Here is a 21,179-nt window from a genome sequence, read left to right as displayed (position 1 = left end):
AAACCTAAAAATTACATTGAACTAAACATTGCATTCTCTGTAATGATTATTCTCAGTGATGCATATTAATGATTTATATACTGTAAGATAATAGAATCAGCAGAGAAGGTATCTGTGAAGAGCAGAAGGGGCCAATGGAAAGCATCCCTGCCTCCAGCATCCACAACAAAAGAGGAATATCTGATAGAACAGAGATCTCTGCAGAATATCTGACAGTATCACATCTTCAATGCTGTTGCTAAGATACAGACAGTTTTATGCAGGGATCTGTCTAATGGCCATTCTTGATATCTCATATATGGCAGCTGTGGGGAATGAGACCTAACTCTATTCTCAAATTAAGTTGACTCCACTTTCTGACCCTTGTAATCTTTACAAACAATCCTTTCTCACACAATTCCTATAAAGATTTCAGGGTTCATTTCAACCAACTCTCTTCCTTGCCATACACATAATCTCTAGTATCTCTTACCATCTCAACATGCTCTTCTTCCAGTCTTCCAGCAACAAATGTTAAGTGTTTTGCCTTTCACAGTTTCTAATGACTTCCCAAACTCAAAAGCTTAGTCTTTTCAGTCATACTTTCCCAAAATCTTACACAGCCCCATTCTCAGAACCAGACTGAAACTGATTTAAACTTTCCCTAATTTTAGCTTGAGGCTGATGCTCAACAAGAAATGCTTCAATCCAAACCAGTTCATTTTAACAAAAGTGAAATGCAACTGCAAACAGGGTCTGAGATCAGGGCAGATGATCCAGCTCCACAGCAGGAAACACAACAGGTGTCCCTGCTACAGGACTGAAGAGAACTTTGAACGGATGATTATAGTGAATGGATCCAAGTCCCACTGAATGGATCATTATAGTGAATGGATCCAAGCTGAGTTTAACCAACTACATCTCAGGTTTAATCAAGTACTAGACAAAGAGCCCAACCTTGACAAAAAAACTCTGAGTGCAGGTTGGCTTCCTGATTACCCACCTTCTTAGGAGCAAACTATCTAGTTTATACAGGGACTGCATAAATGCAACCATAGCTCTCCACAGAAAAAACATGAACTCTTTAATTTTTTGCAGTCTACTGTAACTCCTTTTGCAGTATGTACAGTACTATTTATTCATGGCACTGAAGAATTCTTTCCCAATTAAACTTTGCATGGCAGCTGCTCTCCCCATTTTTCTGGGCTATCATCTACCTGTCCTTCTAAAATATTAAGTATAGCATACAAAAGATTTGGCTCAACCTCTCATACGCTTCTAGAAGCATAAGCAGAGGGTTTTTTCTATTTTCTTTCTTTTTTACCTGGTGTGCTAGAAGTACTGGGTGTGCAGTCACTGTCATCCAGCCACATACTCTGAACCATTGAATCCTGTTTTGGAGGGCCCTTAAGTGAGCACGTCAGCTCCTAGAGAGGGCAAAGAAGATGTGTTTTAATAATGCACCTGGTAAAAATTCAGGGAGGGTAGCCTGTGTTTGTTAGAGATCATACACCCACCCTGTCATTCTCCTCTTCCTCAGATGTTCCATTTTCCCTCAATCCACTACAACAACTGCTTACACTGGATGATGAACGTGAGAGTGGCTGCATCACACAGTATCCTGAAGTCTGACTCCTGAGCATTCTGTGAAATGCAAGCATTCAACATGATCATGCTTATTGTTACACATATGCTTAACTTCTTGAGGCATAGCTTTATTATGCAGCAGTCAGAAACAGTAAGAATATATTATTAATCCACAGCTAGTTTTTCCACCTAGGAACAGAATTCAGGTGAACTGGCATGCATACCTTAATTTCTTGTTGCTACATCACTTAGGAGAAACAGCAATTCTCTGTCTCCATTCTGGATAACTGTATGAAAGGACAAGTCTGAATGAATTTTTAAGTCACAGACCTAAGTGTAATATAGTGGAGTGACTCAAATCACCTGCATTTAAGTATTAAATACATCTAGATATTCATTAAAATCAACAGATGCCCTATTGTGGATATCAGAGATTTTAAGAGCCTAAATACAGAAGGAAGAGGTGTTAAACTGAGTGTGAAGAGCAGGTGCAGTCCAGTCTAGGCCACCCATTTCCACAGGTGGTCTCAGGCGATCATGTTTTGTTTTATGTGAACTTCCAGGCAGAACAAAGGGACCATAAAAAGCATACTTTTCATGTCATAGAGCTTATAAATTGTTACTGCTGTTTTCTGTATAGCTGTAACAGGAGGAAGCAGGAAAGCAGACACACATTAACCAGTATTACAGAACAGTTAACTAAGAAAGTTTAGGGAAGCAATGGGGAGGTAGGAACACATTACTGAGATCTGCATTATTGCAGGATGTCTCAGTGTAAAACTATGTAGGATCAAGTGCCAAGCTCCTGCACAGACAAGTCAGAGCCTTCCTCCTGCTTACAGACAGGAACACACCTAGGTCAGGATTCCCATCTTGGTGATTTTCCATGCACCCAGTTGCCAATAGACTGACTCCTGTGGGTCTGTCCCACTAAAATTTAGCTCCCAACAAGGCCATTCAAAGGGGACATTCAAAGCAAACTGTATTGGATCCCTTTACCACCATTTTATCAAATGGAACAGACATTGAGATAGCCTGGTGCATGTTTCAGATCCATCAAAGAAGATCCTTAAGGTCAGCTCTTTCCAGCTGAGAATTTGGGATCCACTGCTTAGAGTCATTCAGGAGATACATAGCTCTCCTCCCCGCATGTAAGCCCCAAATTCATGGTGAAATACTCATTGTCTGCATAAGAAACCAGCTAGTAAGAGAGAGACTAAGAGCTTAAAAATGTTAAGAAACAAAAAAAAAAAAAAAAAAAAAGAGAGGCAAGAAAGATAAGACACCTTTAACATACTAAATATATTTATTCCTTCAGAAACACTGCAAAATGTGGCCAGTCTTGACCTACAAGCAGTTGTGAAACCTAAAGTCCCAGGCATATTACATGCCAGCATGCAATAAGGAGAACAGTGAAGACAGGGCCAATAAAGGCCAAAGATATTTCCTCAAGAGATTAGGAAATATATTTTGGAGGAAATGAAGGCCAACATGCTTCTCCCTTAGCAGAGCAAATCAATAACATGAATCTAAGTGAAGTGGGATCTAGATTTCCACAAAGTATCTCCCTCTCAGCACCCTTCCTCAGCAGGTTTCTCCATCCTTGTCCTCTGCACTGCATTTCTTGACCTGTGTCAAGGCACTAGAGACAGAGGTGGAGTTGTGTTCTTCTGCTCTTGCATTCTGCAGGCCAAACTATTCTCACTCATCTGAGGGGAGAGGAAGGGAAGAGAAGGGGTCGCACTCAAGGTGGCCTCCGTTCCCCATCACTAGTAGAGGTTGGTTCAGTGGCTGCTGATTTGGCAATGGGAAGGGCACAGAGCCAAAATGCTCCAACAGGAGCTATCTGTCCATCTCCCTCTCACAGAATTCCTGCTCCAGGAACTGCCAGTGGAGCGTTACTTGGTGCCACTCGGTCTCTCCACAGTCCTTGAGGTCCTCTAAGTACGTTCATGCTCCTCTTAGCCAGGACTCTGATTTCACCCCAAAAGTCTTGCCAGTGTCTTCAGTGAGGTACCCAATGACTGAGTAGCATCCGGTCCACTCCTGATTGGCTTGATGTCCCCACTCAGATGTGTCTGAGGAGGGAAAACACACATACAAAAAACCCATGTACTTTTCCTAGGATATGGACATACACAGTACAGTGCTTGATTTCTCAGATGCAACCCAGAGAGTCGTCTGATCCTCAGGACTTTTACTACTTGGTTACATAGGCTGGGTTCATTCTTTTGAGTCTGTCCCTTGAGAAGAAGGATTACTTGGAAGGCTACCTGGACAGTAAAGCAGAAAAACTAAGGACAATTGTCCCTGTTTGTGGGAGAGAAGACACCATTAGCTCAAGTGAACAATGCAGTTTCATGGATTGCTGGCTGATCACTGTATAAACATCTGTTAACCACAGCAGCGTGCTCTGCCTCTACTGTAAAATAATTCATCTATTACTTATGTGTTGTTCCCTTTGCATTTATTTCCAGGTTGCTCTTAGTAGAACACAGGTGAAGGGGTTGACCATTCAAGTTTTGAATCTGAAATTATTATGTAAGACCAGTAGCATCATGCTGGACATTTCTGAGGTAACAGAAATTTCTTGTGACTCTATGGAGAGAACCAGGAATAGACTGATGATATACTCCCAGGGACAGCCCATTCTGTTATCTAAGAGGGACTACATAAATTATTCTAGAATAAGGCAGAACTCCTCTGCATTGGAAGTATGCCTGCATCTTGATCCTGGTTTCACAGCTGATGAACACCAGGTAGGCTATTTCAGCAGAATGCCAATAAAGTGTCTCCAAGACAGACTTTACACTCCCAGCCTTCTCCTGCAATATTGTGCTAATACTGTCTTGCTGAAAATGGTGTGCTTTACCTGGTGGAATTACATGTTCTTAATTCCCTGTCCCCAGTGTCATGCAAAAAGTATGGCTGCACATGGGCTAGTCCCTAACTCTGATATCACAACTCTAACTCTGACTAATCACTAATTGTGCAAAACTCCATGCTGCATCCCACCTTGTAAATGAACTGTCCAGGAATAGGCTAAACCACCAGAGATATGAAAATACTTCTTTTTTCTCATGGTCCTAAGTGGTTTTGAGTCCATGACTGGAAAAAGAATCCTGGGAACAGAACTAGACAAACTGACAAATCATACAGGTCATGCCTAGTGTGCATAAACAATATTCATGCAAGTATTGTTAGTAAAATCCCATGCTATGTTTGCTCTCTGAAAGCATGTGGATACCAACTTGAAACAGCCATTGCAGCTGGCTCACCTCCTCAGCTGATGGAGAATGGGGGTGGGAAGTGGGGGAAGCAGAATTCTTGGTGATTATGCAAGGTAATCAGCTATCTAATCAGAGCAAGAGTCCCTCACACATGCCTGTCAGGAACTTCTAGTTCACTAACAAGGCCCCAGGCAGGATGAGGAAGGGAAGGTGGAATGATTTGGGAATGCTGGAAGATGGGGGGTGCTGACTGATGTTCCATGTCCTGCATTCCCTCTAGTCCTTAGCTGCCAGAGCTGGCACCTTAGATGGTCTGTATCTCCTAGATGTGCTCCCATCCTCCTCCACACCAAAATTCTGGGCACTCATCCAACCCAAAAACTAGTACACACACAAAAACTAGAACACTGCACCTTGGCTGTGACAAAATTCTGAGCAGTCCTACAGCACACAACTGGGCAGCTGAACTACTGCAGATAGTCACCAGCTTGTAATTCTTAGGGAGCATTGGGTGTAGTTGGAAGGACAGCCCTTCCCTGTCAAATTTGGCACCTGAAGCGACTATAACCATAGATGCCTAGTCCTAGGGCACCTCCTGAATTTTTTTTAAGACTCTCCACAGTCCTGAGAAAGGGAAATGCCCTAATACAAAGTACTTGCTACCTTTCTTGCCACAGGTCTCATCCAAGCTCTTGAAAAAAATTAGGTGTAGTAAAATGTTCCAGAAAGTCAGCTGCAGCCTTTGATTTAAAGACAGGCTGTTCTGAGGTCTTGGAAATGTAAATGGGTGGTTTCCCTGAAGTGTTCTAGGTAGGATCACATCCCAGTATAACACAGCTTAGCAGCAGCAAAGCTCCACTACCAGGAAATTGCATTTTTCCAGTTTTTGACAACCAGAAACTGGAGAATTAACTTGCAGACTACTGCATGGAGTGTTTTGCACATACCACTGGGTGTGGTATGGCGTGCTTTAGCAATGAAACATAGGTGCAACACATGGGACCGTGCTGGAATCCTGCTGTAACACTTTGGGGAGACTGGAGACAGGTTAGTTCACGCTGGTTGGGAGCAGCGGCATGAATCCTGCTTAAAGGGGCAGAACTTGAGTACAACCCAACATCCCAACATACCCTTGTCCAAGCTTCTCCATGAAGCTCCAAAATCACTCCAGAGCAAACTACAGAGGAAACATACAAATGAGTAAACATGGAAAACTGGACAGCTAGGATTTTGTGTATCCTGTTGGATGCAAGCTCACATTACAGTAAAGATATAACCAAAATCAAGTGGTTCAATCTTTCATCACAGTCTGTTTAAGAAAGCCAAGTTCCTGACAGGCTCTGAATTACTGTGCCACAGCCAGACATCCAACTTTGGAGATGCTACAATGCCTGATGTGGACAATTTCAGTAAAGCCTTCCACAGAGCAAGACATGCACCACACTTAAGCCAATACCAGAGACAGTGAGCATCTTTCAAATACTAAAATTTCTTTTCAACTCACTTGCTCTTCCTGCTGGGGAACTCTGGAGAGCTGGGACTAGATGATCCATCAGACTTCAGGTCAAAGAAAGTTCCTGGACTGTCCAACACCCTTTGTATTCTCTCTGTGGTATCTCTGCTGGGAGAAAAGAGAAACCAGCTATACCCCAGGGCCAGAGTTAACTACCATCTATTCTAACATTCCCTTACAAGCCACAGTAGAAAGTTGCATCTCCTGTATACATGTAAAAGGGAAGCAAACACAGTTGCACTGCAAAGGGCAGACTTCTTTGATGTCACATGTGACATCTGGAAATGGCCAACTTTAAGCTCCTTTTGAATTGATATAAAGGCCTGAATTAATTTCAGTAGTCACCTTTATTTTGTTAACTTTTTCCTCTATCCTCCCCATTCCACTGGTCTTAAGAAGCTACAGGATTTAATAGAGAGCATAAAGATGATGGTTACAAAAGTGTTATTGCTACTAGGATTTGTCAAGATACCACTGAAGAAAGTTGTCTGTATGAGTAACTGAAATGAGAGGTACATTTAATTAAAGAAAGGAAAACAAAGGGATTTTGGGGGATTTCTTAGGGCTTCAGTGATGGAGTTTGTCACAAAGTTCTTCCTCTGCTCTCTTGGTCAGTTGACCCTACCTGTGCCCCACACATGACAGTTTCTGATACACTCACTTATGCTAATACAATTGTTTGTGAGACTGGAAATTACCCTGACAAAAAGTAACTCTAAAATTAAAACAACCCTGAAACTCCTACAACAAACTAACAAGGGAGATGGACTGGGTCAACTCTGTCAGCAAAGCCTGCATATCATTAAATTACAGCTTCAGGGTGAAGTCACAGGTGACACTTTGAGCTCACTGTTCCCAGAAAGAGAGCATGCTCCAGCCTCCTTCATTCTTGCTGAGTGCACTTTCCACCAGTCCTGGTACCCATCAGGCTTCTCCACGAGCCAGTTCATGGCAGAACCTGGCAGACAATTAATCCAGTGAAAGAAAGTTGATACTTTTTCTATTTGATTACTGGGCTGAAGCAGTTCCATGAAAGGCCCACTGGGGATCTGAGCAATCATCACAAGGAATAGTCAGGACTGGGTAGATGAAAGGGACAGAAGGGAAGTATCACATCTGCTTTTAATAACAATGAACTGTTAAAGCAGTTGCTAGTGAAACTGTACCTTCAAGAGTGACCCAAGAAGTCTTTCAGAAAATACAAACTAAGGCTCCCTGTTCCTCACATCTAAGTTTACAAGTAAGCAAAAGAAAGCTAAATAAGCCAGTTAGTTCATCAGATCCCTCCAAGCAAAGAGCAGGGAAAAAAAAAATAAATCCAGGGCTTTTCCCTGTAGTAGGAAAGTTTTACAGATCCTTCAAGGAGATAGAAACAGTTGTTGTACACAAAGTAATGGACTGAAGGACACAGCTGCCTAAGATACAAAAGTATTTTAAGCAGTGAGAAGCTGTGGCTACTGTGCTAGCTTAGACTACTACAGGGCAGCTGTCTCTGAAGATTTAATTTTTCTCAAAAGTTCTATTTTTATTCAGATTAGGTCATAGGCACCTCATTAAGAAAGAAGGGAAAATGCAGTAAAATTTCCTCCTAAAATAACTAGTTTCCACTTTAGAGATGTCTTTCCCCCTTTTGCACCCAGTCTTTAAACTGTTTCCTGGAATTCCTGCAACTGGGAAAACTGCATATTAGATGCAGAGCATTCACGTGACTTTTGAAACTGTATAATCTTAAAAAGATGTCTCAGCTAGAGCTGAGAGGAAATGTATAATTCAATTAAGTAATATCTCGTGACCAGCAGACAACTTCTGAATGGTTATAATTCTGTTAAATATGCCAAATCAATCCTTGAAGCAGTATATTATCCATTAATTATAATTATTTCTCAGATGATCTAACTTTAAACACTAGTCATTTGGACTTAAAGCTTTTTTTCATAAATCCTGTAAGTTACCAGAAGTTTTGCCTATTTGAATATTTTAACATGAAAACAAACAAACAATCAAGCATCACCTTCCCAAATACCAGCCTTTCATCTGACTCGCTTCTAGAAGTGGTCAGTGAAGAGCAGGAAGCTCGGGAGTCCTGGATAATACTGCACAACATTTAAGAGTGATCTTATAGTGTTCCTCCACCCATTTCCTCCATTCTTACTCAAATACTGAATCTCTTCAATTCCAAACACCCTCTTTTAATTTTGTCTGTTTCTGTTATTTGTCCATTTCTCCATCAGTCGATAATCAGTCCCTTTTCTTCCCATTCCAACAATTTCTATTTTAGTTCTCATTCCTGATGGTTCCCCCTCTGCCTATATGTGCCTATGTTCCTTTTCTCATCTCCTCTCAGTTTTTTTACCCTCTTTGTCTCATCTCCCCACAGCTCATACCTCTTTTCCTCCTGTATGTTTTCAATGCCAATGGCACTACTCCGTCGCCCGTGGAAGCGGCTGGCTCGAGTACGGGATGGGCTCCTACCAGGCAAGGCAAAAGACTAGAAAAAAGGAAAGCATGACAGAAAGGAGAGGAACAAGACAGGAAAAGCTGTGGAGAGCTGAAAGCATAGGAGAAGAGTTTGCAACGTGGGTCCGGATCCTCTCCTTTGCTGCAATACAAGACTCAGCTCCACCTGTGCAAGGAATACTTTCTGTCAGCAAGCAAGAGCAGCCAGGGCTCACAAAGGTGGTGTGAGAAAGGCACAGAGTTATAAAGAAACAAAGGCAGAACACAGCCAGTATACAGAGAAACAGGCTTGGGAAGGGAGGTATCCCCATATGGTGAGAGGAGAGGCAGAACCAGAAAGCAAAGAAAACCAGAAGTTAACGGAGAGAAGGAGGCAGCAAACCCAAGTCATTAGTATGCTATGACTTCGTTGTATTGACATAAAGAATGCATACAACCAACTAAACTGTCACCAAGAAACCTTCACACTGAAGGGCACTTTCTTGGCTTACTCAGAGATGGATGGGTTTTTTTGTAGTTTGCCTGTATTGACATCACTAGTGCAGAGACCACAACCAGTTGGATGTGCTTTGGCCAAGGTAACCATATTTTCAGTATCAGAAACTGATGGATCCTTTTCTGTAAAGATTTGTGATAGATTTTTAATTCATTGGTCACATATATTTAGTATCCCTATCAAATAAGAAAGGCTTTGATAGTAAGTAGAAATATTCATTCTTTTTCTCACCCCAAACTTTATTAATTCTGCTGTTTGTTCCCAACATGCAAATTCTATTTACAGCAAAACAGCACCTTGAATATCTTGTGCACCTGTTTATATTACAGAAAACAGTCTGATTGGTGAAATCGAAGAAAATGAAACAGTTCTAGGGTCCTTATGTTCTCAGGTCTTGCCATATGACAATACAGTACCATTCCAGCCAAACCACAGTGCATACATTTTTTAACACATCACACCGTACAAGATCTAATCCAGGATATCAGAGATAGATGTCTGATGCAGATTCATGTTTGGCTTTCTTCTCCCAGTCTGCATCAATCTCAGCTCTAGTTTACACATGAACTGGGGCTAGAGATGGGCACAGACAAAACAGACTGCAACACATGCTGTCACCACTTGTGAAATGGGATGATACAACAAAAAGATTCACAGTGGGACAAGAGGACAAACTAATAGGGAAAGGAAATGTATGGGTGGTTACAAAGGTATGCCGGGTTCTCTCTTACAGCCCACCCGAATACCTTACCGCAGCAATGGCCTTAGGGCCCTCGGCGACACTCTGGCTGAGGGCAAGGCCAGCTGTAGCTGGGCGGCTGGGCAGGGTGGCTGGCTGCTGCTTTCTCATGGATATCCCCATGGTATCCAGGCTCTGGCTGCGGCCTCTGATCACCCGCTGAACAGGAGGGAGGCAGGGAAACAGACAAACACAGATATACACATATAGACATGCACACGATAGGGTAGTGTGAGAAGCACCACAGATTGAGTGGGAAGTTGTGACAGACTGACACCAGAACCACACAGATCCTAACTCCTAGAAGGCAGCACCTTAGATTGGTCCTAGCTGATTCATGGAGCTCTGGGAAGAACTCTTCATTAAGTATATTCTCTAGTTTCACTTCCCTTCTCCTATTGCAATGAATAGAGGTTTCCTACCAGTATCCCTGCACACCGGATTATACAGCATCACCTGGAGCAGTCCTATCCAGAACAGGCTATAAAACACAAAGTCAAACTCCTGTTCAAGGCTGTAAGGTTCAGCCTCATATGAACTTGCGTTCTGGTTTCAATGGAAAGCAGCCATGTCAAAATCTGCAGCATTTTAAAAAGCCATTTTCTAATTTAACTCAGCCTTTTCCAGCAATTTACAAATATCATCGGTGTACATGATGTGCAAATCCCAGCATCTGCCAGAAGTCATAAAAGGACACTTTGAAAAAATTAGTGTAAGACATGGATGTGTTAAAATTAATGGTTAGCAGCAAAGGCAGTTTGTATGTAAAAACATAACCCTCACCAAAGCATCCAAATAATGCAGACCAAAGCTACACACACAGCTACCAAACCTATTTGTGAACAGGTTAGTTTTACAGACTTTAATATCTCTAATTGACCCACCATATAAAGCCATAAAGTCATCTAAAGAAATGCTATTTGTAACACATCTCTCTTTCCAAAGAGATAACTTATTATATAAAAGAGGTGGCAAGGCACTTCCCATATTAAGTGGAAAAGGGAAAGTAGATAGAATAGGAAAGCAATAAAGATTCTCTCTGTATAACTAGTTCAAAACTCAGTTTCCCAATCATACAAAACCTTTGCTTTCTCACATGAATTATCTTTATCACTTCTAAAAGAAAGTTCTGTCACCTGGTTTATTTAAAAAAATCAACAATAAAAACCCCCTAACATGCCATATACACTGAAAAAGGTAAATTAACTCTGGCTTTGAGAGGGTAAGGAAAGCACCACCGTTTTTCTAGACAGTACACTCAGAGATAAGTTAGAAACTTTTGCAGTGACTCCTGCAATTCTTTCAGTTATAATGAAAATGAATTGAAAGAGATCTGCTGTAGGAACGGAAAGCCCCTTGCTCCTAGTTTTTACAATTTCTCTTGCAAACACTGACTCCTTCTTCTGTAAGTCATGGAATAAATCACATATGACACGACACCAGCACAAAGCATTAAGAGTTTGGCTTCTAAGGGCCAGTATGGAATTCTAGACCACACTGCAGGTATGTAGAAAGGCTCACCTTGAAGTTCTCGAGGAAGCCCCCACTGCCATTCTCTATCTTGTCATCCTCCCCTACAGGCAACCCCATCATGCTGCGGCTGCGAAGCTGCAGCTCCTCAAAAAGGCTCTCCAAGAGGGCACTCCGTGTTCTTTCCTGCATCAACATTCGGAATCAGAACAGCTTTTATTGAGAGCTGAGAGATTTTTTTCCTGTTTTTTTAATGTCTCCCATCCATCTTAAAAAAAACCCCAAGAAGCAAACAAGAAACTCCAAAAGACCAACAATGACAACAAAACCACATGAAAATCACTTTAAACAGTATGAAGTGACTTTAACTGCATAGTTACAGAATATATAGCAGTAATATCCAGCCCCTTCAAGCTCTGTCTAAAGCAAATCATAAAGGACACTTCTTTACAGATGATGAAATAGAGACATGTTTTTTTTCTAGATCAGATAACAGCAGAGGCAGGAAAAGAATTGTGGTACCTTAAACCAAAAATCAGTGATATCAGCATGCATCCTGCAGCATAATACTGCATTTCAGCTAATACAGAATTTCCTCCAGCAAAATATATGCATCACATTCCCATCCTTACTTGAGGATTAGATCTTTATATTAAAGTGTACCCGTTCATATTCTATCACACCTTCTAAGAAATATGAAGTAAATATCCCAAAACTGAGTAGAAAATCACATTTCATCTTCCTTTCTTAAACAACACAAAACTAGAAGTCAGAAATTTTACTTTATTTTCTTTTTCTGATAATAAGTATTATTTTTAATTGAAGCAGGTAGGTAAAAGACCCACCTCTAATTTAGCAAATTTCTCAGCTCGGTAGCAGCTGTACTCGGCGTTGATGAGCTTGACCAGAAGGAATTCACGAAACTCTGCACTCTGCAACACAAGATGAAGACTAGACTAAACAGGAGATCAAAACGCTAGTAAAAATATCCCATTATAAAAGCTCTGCTTACTACTCTTTGGACCTCCAAAGTGCTCTAGCCAGACTGACAATACCAACTCAGAACACAAGTGTGTGTTCCCTGCCAACTAACACTGGACCAGAGAAACAAACCTTTTTAAATATGGCTGGATTTGGCAGCGGCGGTCCAAAGAAGGGGACATCATCTCGGGCTGTGACTGAAACCTGAAATAATAAAAGGAGAAAAAAAGGAGTATCAGAACACAAGTGAGACCATCAAACTACTATGATAGATCTGATTCCTCCTAAATAATTTACTTATAAAAATGAGATGTAATATAGTGTCCTGTGCATCCTTCTGTTCCTGAACTCAGTGGAAGGATGTGCTCATTTATCTCTCAGATACTCAGCCAGCTAGATGTGCACACAGTAAAGAGCAGTAAAAAAAGCTGAACTGACTGCTCTTTAAAAAATATTTTAAATAATAACTACTATAACCAGTATATTTAGGAACAAACAAATGCTCCTATTCAGCCTGCAAGATTAACCTCCACTAAAGAACCTTTGTCAGTGTGGTTGTACTGACCTATTGTTTTTTACACAGAATCCTTGATGGAGATACGCTGCACACTGAGGGGAGTATCTCAGTGCCTCTGCCTCTGGGAGTCACAGATGGTAAACATGGAAATGCATTTTGCCAGTAAGAGATAGGTTTCATTTGTTTTATTTTCAGCATGCTCCCACCTGACATACCAACGTCTAAAGAAGTAACTGTAATGCAGTCCAATTTTTACACTGTCACTTGTTTCTTCACAGCACTTACCCATAATTATATGTAGCTATCTTATCAAATACATACAATACTTCACAATACTTCACAGGGGTTTTTTTGTCGTGTTTGAGATGAAACAAAACCATTATTTGTCCTTTCATACAAGAGGGAATAATGTCCTAGCAACCACAACTGCCAAAACAACAAATAAATGTCACAGAGCCACTGAGAGGTGTGAGTTTAATAAGAGGAAGAAGGAAATGGGCTCTGGATTTAATTAAGACTTCTCACATTTTAGGCCACCTTCCTTCCCCAATTACAAAGCCTCCATCTCTCTCCTAATAGATATCTACCAGTTAAAATCCTGCTTTGCATTTTTATTTTTCTGATTGCAAAAATTGATTCTGTGAAATAAATTTCATTAATACTCCAATTTAACGGGATGCACTAAAGCTTAAGTAAATGGAACAAGGGATGGCAAAGAAATCTTTCAAATGGCAGTCTTTTGTGTACTACAGTGCTCTCAAGGCAGCATCAGTTAAAGCCCCTTTAGAAAAGCCTTTATAGAAAACTCTGCATTGGCTCTAGGGTGATTATTGGGAAGATTTCTTCTTTATGGAATGAAGCAGCCCTATTACACTAACAACAACAAACAAAAAAACGTACTGCAGACAGGCAAAGATGAAAACAATGGCAGGAAGACACACAACAAATAGCAAGTTTTCCCAGCTCTTTCCTTGTCATTTAAAAGTCCAGTGAATTTTTGTGCCCTACAAAACAGAGAGCAAGAGGAGAACTGGAACCCCAGCTGGTTTGTAATGAAAGCCTTGCTACCCAAAGCATAGAGAAAAAGGGAAGGAGCCAGCTCCACCACCAACACCCTCTTGGTGGAAGAGGAGATGGGGATACTGTCCTAATGATGGGGATACTGTCCAATTACAATATTCTTGGTGTACCTGTAGACCTCCAAGGGATAAGGACTCATCACCACCATTTCAAAATCTCTACATAATACAACACATGCCACTTGGGATTAAAATGTTTCTACAATGGAAAATCCATCGCAAATCCGAGTTTCTTTGTATTTTCTGCTCTCTCAGCATCAATGAAAGTTGAACATAAAGTTATACAGATATCCATAGAGACATGTCAGAGAGAGAACAAGCTGTGTCCAAAGGCCGCAGATAATTAATCTGGGCTCTAGCAGGGATTCTTTCAGCTGGAAGGCCCTAACAGGTAACACATCCCTGCCAGATGGGCATCAGCTCTGGAATCCCCAAAAGCAGGTGTAGCGGGCTTGAATTCCATAGCTAGGTCAACCAGCTTTATCTGACCTGCAGCCTCAGGCAGTGCAAGCTGCAAGCACTGTGCTGTGCAGCATGGGCAATGTAGACATGAATTTTACCTGACTTACACAATGTAAGCAAGACAACCCCCAAAGTGCAATCAATTATGGCTCGGGCTCTGTGATGTAAACAAAAATTTTTACCTGAATTCTTTCTGCTTCAATTCCAAAGTTTTAAGCTTCAGAAATAATTCAGCTACTTAGAAAAGCATACCACTTAACTCAGCTTTCAGGTGTAGACACTCAAGAAATCAGGATGACATCTGACTAAATCTGCACCTCTCCCAAAGGCCCAAGAACCCGTTTCCACATCAAGGACCAAAATCGGTACAGGCTAATCTATTGATCCTGGTTACCTTGTAGAGAGTGTCCCCAGTGGTGCTATGAGTGAGCTGAACTACCACATAAGCATGAAGGAAATTAGAAGCAATCATATCAGGGACAAAAGGTGTGCTTTCATCCTGGAAAATGATGGCTACAATATCATTCCCAATGTGACGCTTCCGCTGAAGCTGGAGAGGAAAGAAATAATGAAGAGAGAAGGCAGGTGAAAAAGAGCAGAACACTATGATGGGACCTACGACACCAGTCTGCCAAACATCACAAAACCATCTGTTCACCAAACCCCTCATCACTACTTTTGCCATTACTCCAGCCATAATTCCCAACACTATACAGTCAGTCATTCTCCCCTCTATGCAGTCCTTCTTCAAATAGCCCTCCTCTCCCAGCCACGCTGTTGTAATCCTTACTCCTCCTTCTGATACCTGCTGGGAATCTCCCTCAGTGAAGGGCAGCTTTGTGGACACGTGAAACATGATCTCCTTCCCCCGGAAATTTGTATAGACTGACTCGGTGCCTGTTTGACCTCTGGTAACATCCAAGCCTCCCCGGAACCTGAGCAAATCCACACCACGCCACAGGTCAGGCAGTGCAGGAATGAGAGAGCAGAGAGAAGACAGACAGCATCAGTAACAGTACTACATAAGAACTATCAAAGGTGATTTTTAGGAAAGCAATGATAATGAGGCACCAAGTCTTCCCCAAAGCAACGCAATGACTGAAGCTGCACCATGTTTGTGCTGGTGAACATACCAGCTTGTTAAAAGCCATGAAGTTAAACCAGTGATCCTCAAAGTAGCTACCTTTTTTGGCATTCCTCTGAGAAACACACTCTGTATGTTAGAACTACAGAAGGGATGTGATGCCTCAGAGAAAGAGCCTGAAACAATACTGCCCCATACCACTATGAAACAAACTTGTATTTGCACTGCCAAGTAAAATTATTCTTTGCTAATGCTATGGGTCAGATTGAGATATCAGGAGACCTTTAAATCAAAATACCAGCAGAGACCTAAGCTCCAACTAGTTCCCAGACATTATGCTGACAAAAGTATCTGGGGTTTCTTCACCTGCACTGGGATTCAGAAGACACAGCACTTCTCTGGAAGCTGAGCTGCAACAGGGTCACAGTCTACGACCACATGATGTTCCCTAACTTAATCTGGCTTTCCAGCTGCTCTGTGTACGCACCCACGGAAATCCTGCAGCTGAATCTTGTCACCAAGGAAATCCAGGAACTCCAGGAAACCCTGACTCTCTACTGTGTTACTGAAGACTTCTTCTTCAGTTGTCTACAGAAGGAAAGCAGAAGTAGTAAGAAGCACAAGGAGTACAAAGAACAGGCAGTAATTTCTATAGACAGTTCAACCAACAAACATCTCTGCTTGAATACATTTCTGATTCTGATCTGAGCCCCCCCATGGTGCTGGGATCCTGTGCCTCAGCCCCAAGCTGCCATGAGGGTTAGAGCTAGAATTCAGAAATTCACAAAGCCTATACTGCCAGAGACACTGCAGGTGGAAGAGGCATGCCAAGGGAACCATGGCACTGCACAAACACTGCTGCCTCCATGCCATTGCTTCTGGACAGTGCAGACCTTGTTATTACATCCTTTAAGCTAGGAAAACTGACTCTCTTCATTTTGCCCCAAGTACCACGGGATCTGAGGGGTCTTACCTGTCCAGGTTTTTGGTAGATGACCCCAAATTTGAAGTTATTGCTTATGACGTGTTCATCAAATGCAACAATAAGCTGTGAAGCCTGAAGTAATGAAAACAGAAACTGTCACCTGGATGTCATTAGCCAGACCTTGATGGAAAAGTGATATACAGACATAACAGAACACACTACCTTGGGATAGAGGACAGGAAAGAAGCGTTCAACGTTCACATCCTCACACAGTAGCTGTTGAGTGAAAGAGACAGGGAAACAGAAGTGTGATTATCATGTGCCCTGGCTTGTTGCAGGCATGACAGTGTAGGTACTGTATATAATTATCTGACAGGAGCCCCTTCAGGCAAAAATTCTGAGGTAAAATCAGAAGAGAAAGAAAAGGTGGCAAAATGGAAGGGTAAGAGGGAACTATATAACAGTTCTACTGGTGAATAGTAGAAAAAGAGGGAAATGGAAGGACAGAGGTGAAAATAACTTGAAGAATGAGGCCTTAAGAAAAATAGGCAAGCATGAATCTCACCTTTGCCATCTGAACAGCATTGGGAAATTCATTCAGACAGGAAATTGGAATAAGATCATGTTTGGTGCCAGTACGAGTCCTGACATAGAACAAAAAAGGCATTAGAGACTGATGGCTGAAGGGAGACACAAGCAACACTGGATCTTTAAAGAAAGAGTAGCCATTCCTCCAGAGTATTGTTAAAGCAGTTAATTCCAGAGGCTTAATTTTAATTGTGGTGCATAGAATCACTGGAAAAGCAAGGTATTTTCACTTCTTACTACCCATCACTTGTTGTGGTGATCAGAGGAAGACAAAACAGGATTCCTTGGTGTCTTTCCTCCTTTGCACTCCTGTCTGCCTTGAAGAAGTATTCTGCTTCCCCCTCCCCATCCTCCCTAGTTTTCTTTCACAGAAATCCAAATGTCAAAATACAATTCTTGGACACAGAATAATAAGAGATTCCCATGATCAGTGAGGGCTTGAAAGATTGCTAAAAGGTCTGTTAGAAGCAGCTAGGAAAGCAGATCTGTGCAAAGTAAAGGAGGTAGAAACTAGTGTAGCATTGCTCCAGAAAGCCAACAGAGGAAAGCTGCCTTCCTCTTTGTATGTGTATTTAAGGAGAAATATCTTTCTAAGGAAGAAGAAATACTGGGCTGTCAAAAGCCTCTTCAAAGCATTATAAACAAGCTATTGAGCAAAAAGTATTGCATAGAATAAAATATCTTAATAGAGGAATAACTAGCCTTTTGTTCTTCCCTGGTCTCTTCCACATAGGAAGAAAAACATTCCCAGGCACAGCTCACAAACAGGCTGTCTCTTTATTCCCAGATTACTGCTGGCAGTCTGAAGCATTCTCTGCAGACCCTGGAGAAAACCCACCAGTGATTTTCTTGTAGCTGATTCCTATGGAATCATTTTTGCCCCTCAGTCCTGGACAAATCCTTGTCAGTAGCAACTGTACATCACCTGGCTCCAGTATCATTGCCTACAGGGAGTGCATCCAGCCCATAGTGTGGTAAAAAGCTTCTCTCCAGTGGCCTCTCACCTACACAAGATGCTTCTCTGTTCTTCCTGTAGCTCATCCAGCAGCTCTCTCTAGGTAATGTCTCTCTTCATAACCCTCTCCAAGGGTTATGGCTTCATAGGCTGCCCTGGGAATCTAGGGGATGTTCTAGATCACCTTCAAGGGAACCTTAGTCTCAAGTACAAAGCCTGGGCTAGGCTGTCCTCCATTAGGGAATCCAAATTCTCCTAGGGTATACTCACATGTCTCTAAGTAGACAGAATAAACAGAAAAACTTTCTATTTGAGGGAAGAGCAGGTATTTTCCACACAGGTACTGGAAAGATGCACCTGTAAGCACCACATCATCTTCTTTAAGGAAACTGCTGAGAGCAACTCAAGAGCAGAAGGCAAGAAAAAAAAGCTCAAAGGTTTTTTTGCAGTTTCTTTTCTCTCCAGAAGAAAGACATGAAATTCCCAACCATATCTATGCAGAGGGAGTGCAAGGTAACACAAGAGACAGCACAGCAGCACACACTCCAATAACAGGCACTGTTACCTCAGCAACAGGCGGAGATTTTCCTGTTTCTCAATCTGTTCATACTTCACAGAAAGTACTAGGTAGCCCAAGGACATGTCACTGGAGTAAAAGTTCTGGTGCTCCTGCAAATAGGAAACCAAAATGCATTATCCCCAACACACTTCCTGGAGAAGCTTTCCAAGTTGTTCTTTTTGCACACAACCTGTCACTCAAGATTAGCTAATTTTTAATTCAACTAGGAGTAGCATGTTTCCAGATGTGTGTATATTGTCTTCCAGCCCACTTGAACATCAGTGCATGAGCATATCAGTCAAAGTGCATCCAGTCAGTTCAGTTCCTCCTCACCTGTCCAACATCACAAGGGCTCCTGAGAGGGAATAGTATTAGAACATTCTGCAACAAGTTTTGAAGAAATTGAGTTTCTTGTAAATAAAATTGTATCCTTCATGGACTTTCCCTGCATCCATTCAGGTTCTGCTTGACTAAGCAGTGTCTACCAGACATTCAACTGGATGTGGTCATGGAAATTCTCTATCTAAAGAGCAATGGCAGGATTATGGTGAATGGCTGAACTCCAAGAGTGCTCACATGTCAGGAAGGATACAGTCAGTAAGCAAAGAGGTTTTGCAGATGAAGACTGGTCTCAGCAGTGCCACTAACACTGCCAGAGCTTTAGTGGAGCGTGCCTGGAACAGTCATGCAGTCAAACAATGAAAGATACTGCAAACAGTCTCTATTTGTAAGTGGCTGTGGCCATACATTTCTCCTGGGTACACAGCCATGTTCCAGTGGCCTAGGTACAGCAATGTATATTTTGTATATTGCTATATCATACATATTACTATATAATCTCTAACCTCAAGAGGTTAAAGCCTTTTGACACAGGATGTGAATGAAAATAACATTAAGGTGAAATCGTGCAGAAATGCCTTGATCACTCCCATCATCCTAGGGGAAAAGCATCCTCATGCATGACACTGAAGTGGGACAGCAAGTTGTCTTCAGTTGTACAGTCAAAACTTGCATGATTTGGAATATGTTCTGTGAAAGGAATAATCCAGGCACAATAAATTAGTGAAGAACTCAGTGGGAGCAAAGTGTAATCTGATAAAAAATGGTTGCTAGTCTGTCAGTTCCTTCCTCAGTCTTTTGCCTAGAATATATAGAATATATACATGCCTAGGAGTATGCCTAGGAGGTCTGCTCTGGCTCTGATGGATTAAAACTTCTCTCAAAACACTGGTAAGATTGTCTTTCACTGTCTAAAAGCAAAATTCATAGTTTGTATGACTTTTTTGTATAAGTCATTGTTATGACTCACTGTCAGAAATAAAGATACATCTAGTGAAATACTCTGATATCTGTGTGGACCCATCCAACTTGAAGCTAACAGACATAAACCAATCCTGTCTTTGAAACAAAAAACAGGAATAAGTAAGACTACAGTCACTACCCTAAACCAAAATGTGATGATGTAGCTAACTTTTTCAAATATTAAAGATGTCATTGTCTTCACCCCCTCTTTGAGACAGAAAACACCCAACACCCAGAACTGCCCTCATATTGGGCAAAAGGTTCCATGGCTGATCAAACAAGGCAATCTGAAAAAGGTAAGGTCTAAGAGCAGCCAAGAGGTAAACAGAATAATATGGCCTCTAGCTGCAGTGTTCAAATCACAGAAGTCCAGTGTGATTTGTCACACTGGTCAGTGACAGTACATGGGAAAAAAAGCTAAAATCAAAGGAAGCCACACAGGACAGTTAATTTCCCCTGACCATGAGTTTCAGGATACTAACAGATTCTTGGGATGTGAACAAGAATCAGGTGCAGTAAGTCACTGTGACCAAGGGCAGAAAGACAGAGTAGCTGAGGAACAGACAGACTCAAGGAGCAAAGCAAGACCATGTTCCATGGTCAGTTGGAAGTCTAGAATCCAAATCCTTAAACCAAAGAAGTCAAATGCCAGGCTGGATGGCCAAGACAGCCTGTTAAGGAAAAAGAGGGCATAATGCCAACAAAAATCAGAACCAGAAATTAAGATGCCTTTTGATGAGACTTCTAAGCCAGACGCCAGCAGGTCTGATACTGGGGATCTCAATTGCTTTGGAGACTGGGCCATCAGCTCTGCAGCTGACATAGCCAGGCAGAGCTGCACAAATGGGTGCAGTCCTCACAGGGGAATGGGTACCAGAATTAGTGGAGATGTTAAAACAACTGAATTTGGCTATGTAGCTTGATCCTGAACCAAGATATGAGGTTTAAATTGAGATCTGAGCAATCGTATGTATGACTAAACCTATAATTTACTCCTTATGATTTTCTTTCTCTGTACAAACACACAGGCAACACACATCAGACTCATATTCCTGCAGTGGACAGCAGCCTTTATTGTTAGCTGTCCTGAAGTTAGAGATGAACCATCAAAAGGCTTTGCAGTTGATACTGAAGACTGCAAGTCAGTGATGACAGGATACCCTGGAGCCAAGATGATCTATGTATTAAGTACAAATCTGTTCAGCCACAGAAGCAGTTTCTGTAACATTTAATATAGTCTGAAAAGTAGTTCTGGA

General features: G+C 41.7%; 1 protein-coding gene across 22 annotated transcripts in view; it reads right to left on the bottom strand.

The window, feature by feature from the left end:
• The window catches only part of LOC135453226 (rap1 GTPase-activating protein 1-like), a 43,960-nt gene that overhangs the window by 4,658 nt on the left and 18,123 nt on the right, over positions 1-21,179 (bottom strand). For 5 of the 22 annotated variants that reach the window (XM_064724083.1, XM_064724101.1, XM_064724055.1 and 2 more), the window contains exons 7-21: positions 18,628-18,731; positions 17,085-17,163; positions 16,742-16,795; positions 16,568-16,651; positions 16,082-16,182; positions 15,316-15,445; positions 14,905-15,060; positions 12,585-12,656; positions 12,317-12,403; positions 11,523-11,657; positions 10,014-10,160; positions 8,694-8,797; positions 6,301-6,417; positions 1,497-1,623; positions 1,304-1,406 (exon numbers count right to left, since the gene is read on the bottom strand). In XM_064724083.1, coding sequence (XP_064580153.1) covers positions 1,304-1,406; positions 1,497-1,623; positions 6,301-6,417; positions 8,694-8,797; positions 10,014-10,160; positions 11,523-11,657; positions 12,317-12,403; positions 12,585-12,656; positions 14,905-15,060; positions 15,316-15,445; positions 16,082-16,182; positions 16,568-16,651; positions 16,742-16,795; positions 17,085-17,163; positions 18,628-18,731 — 1,600 coding nt within the window. Of the gene's footprint in view, positions 1-1,303; positions 1,407-1,496; positions 1,624-2,853; positions 3,645-5,926; positions 5,974-6,296; positions 6,418-8,693; positions 8,798-10,013; positions 10,161-11,522; positions 11,658-12,316; positions 12,404-12,584; positions 12,657-14,904; positions 15,061-15,315; positions 15,446-16,081; positions 16,183-16,567; positions 16,652-16,741; positions 16,796-17,084; positions 17,164-18,627; positions 18,732-21,179 lie in introns of those variants that run through there. The other 17 variants (XM_064724143.1, XM_064724133.1, XM_064724150.1 and 14 more) reach the window with 10 other exon arrangements.

This window comes from Zonotrichia leucophrys, chromosome 1, assembly GCF_028769735.1.
Source record: "Zonotrichia leucophrys gambelii isolate GWCS_2022_RI chromosome 1, RI_Zleu_2.0, whole genome shotgun sequence".
NCBI classification, from domain to species: Eukaryota; Metazoa; Chordata; class Aves; order Passeriformes; family Passerellidae; genus Zonotrichia; species Zonotrichia leucophrys.
This window is presented reverse-complemented; position numbering and strand designations above follow the sequence as displayed.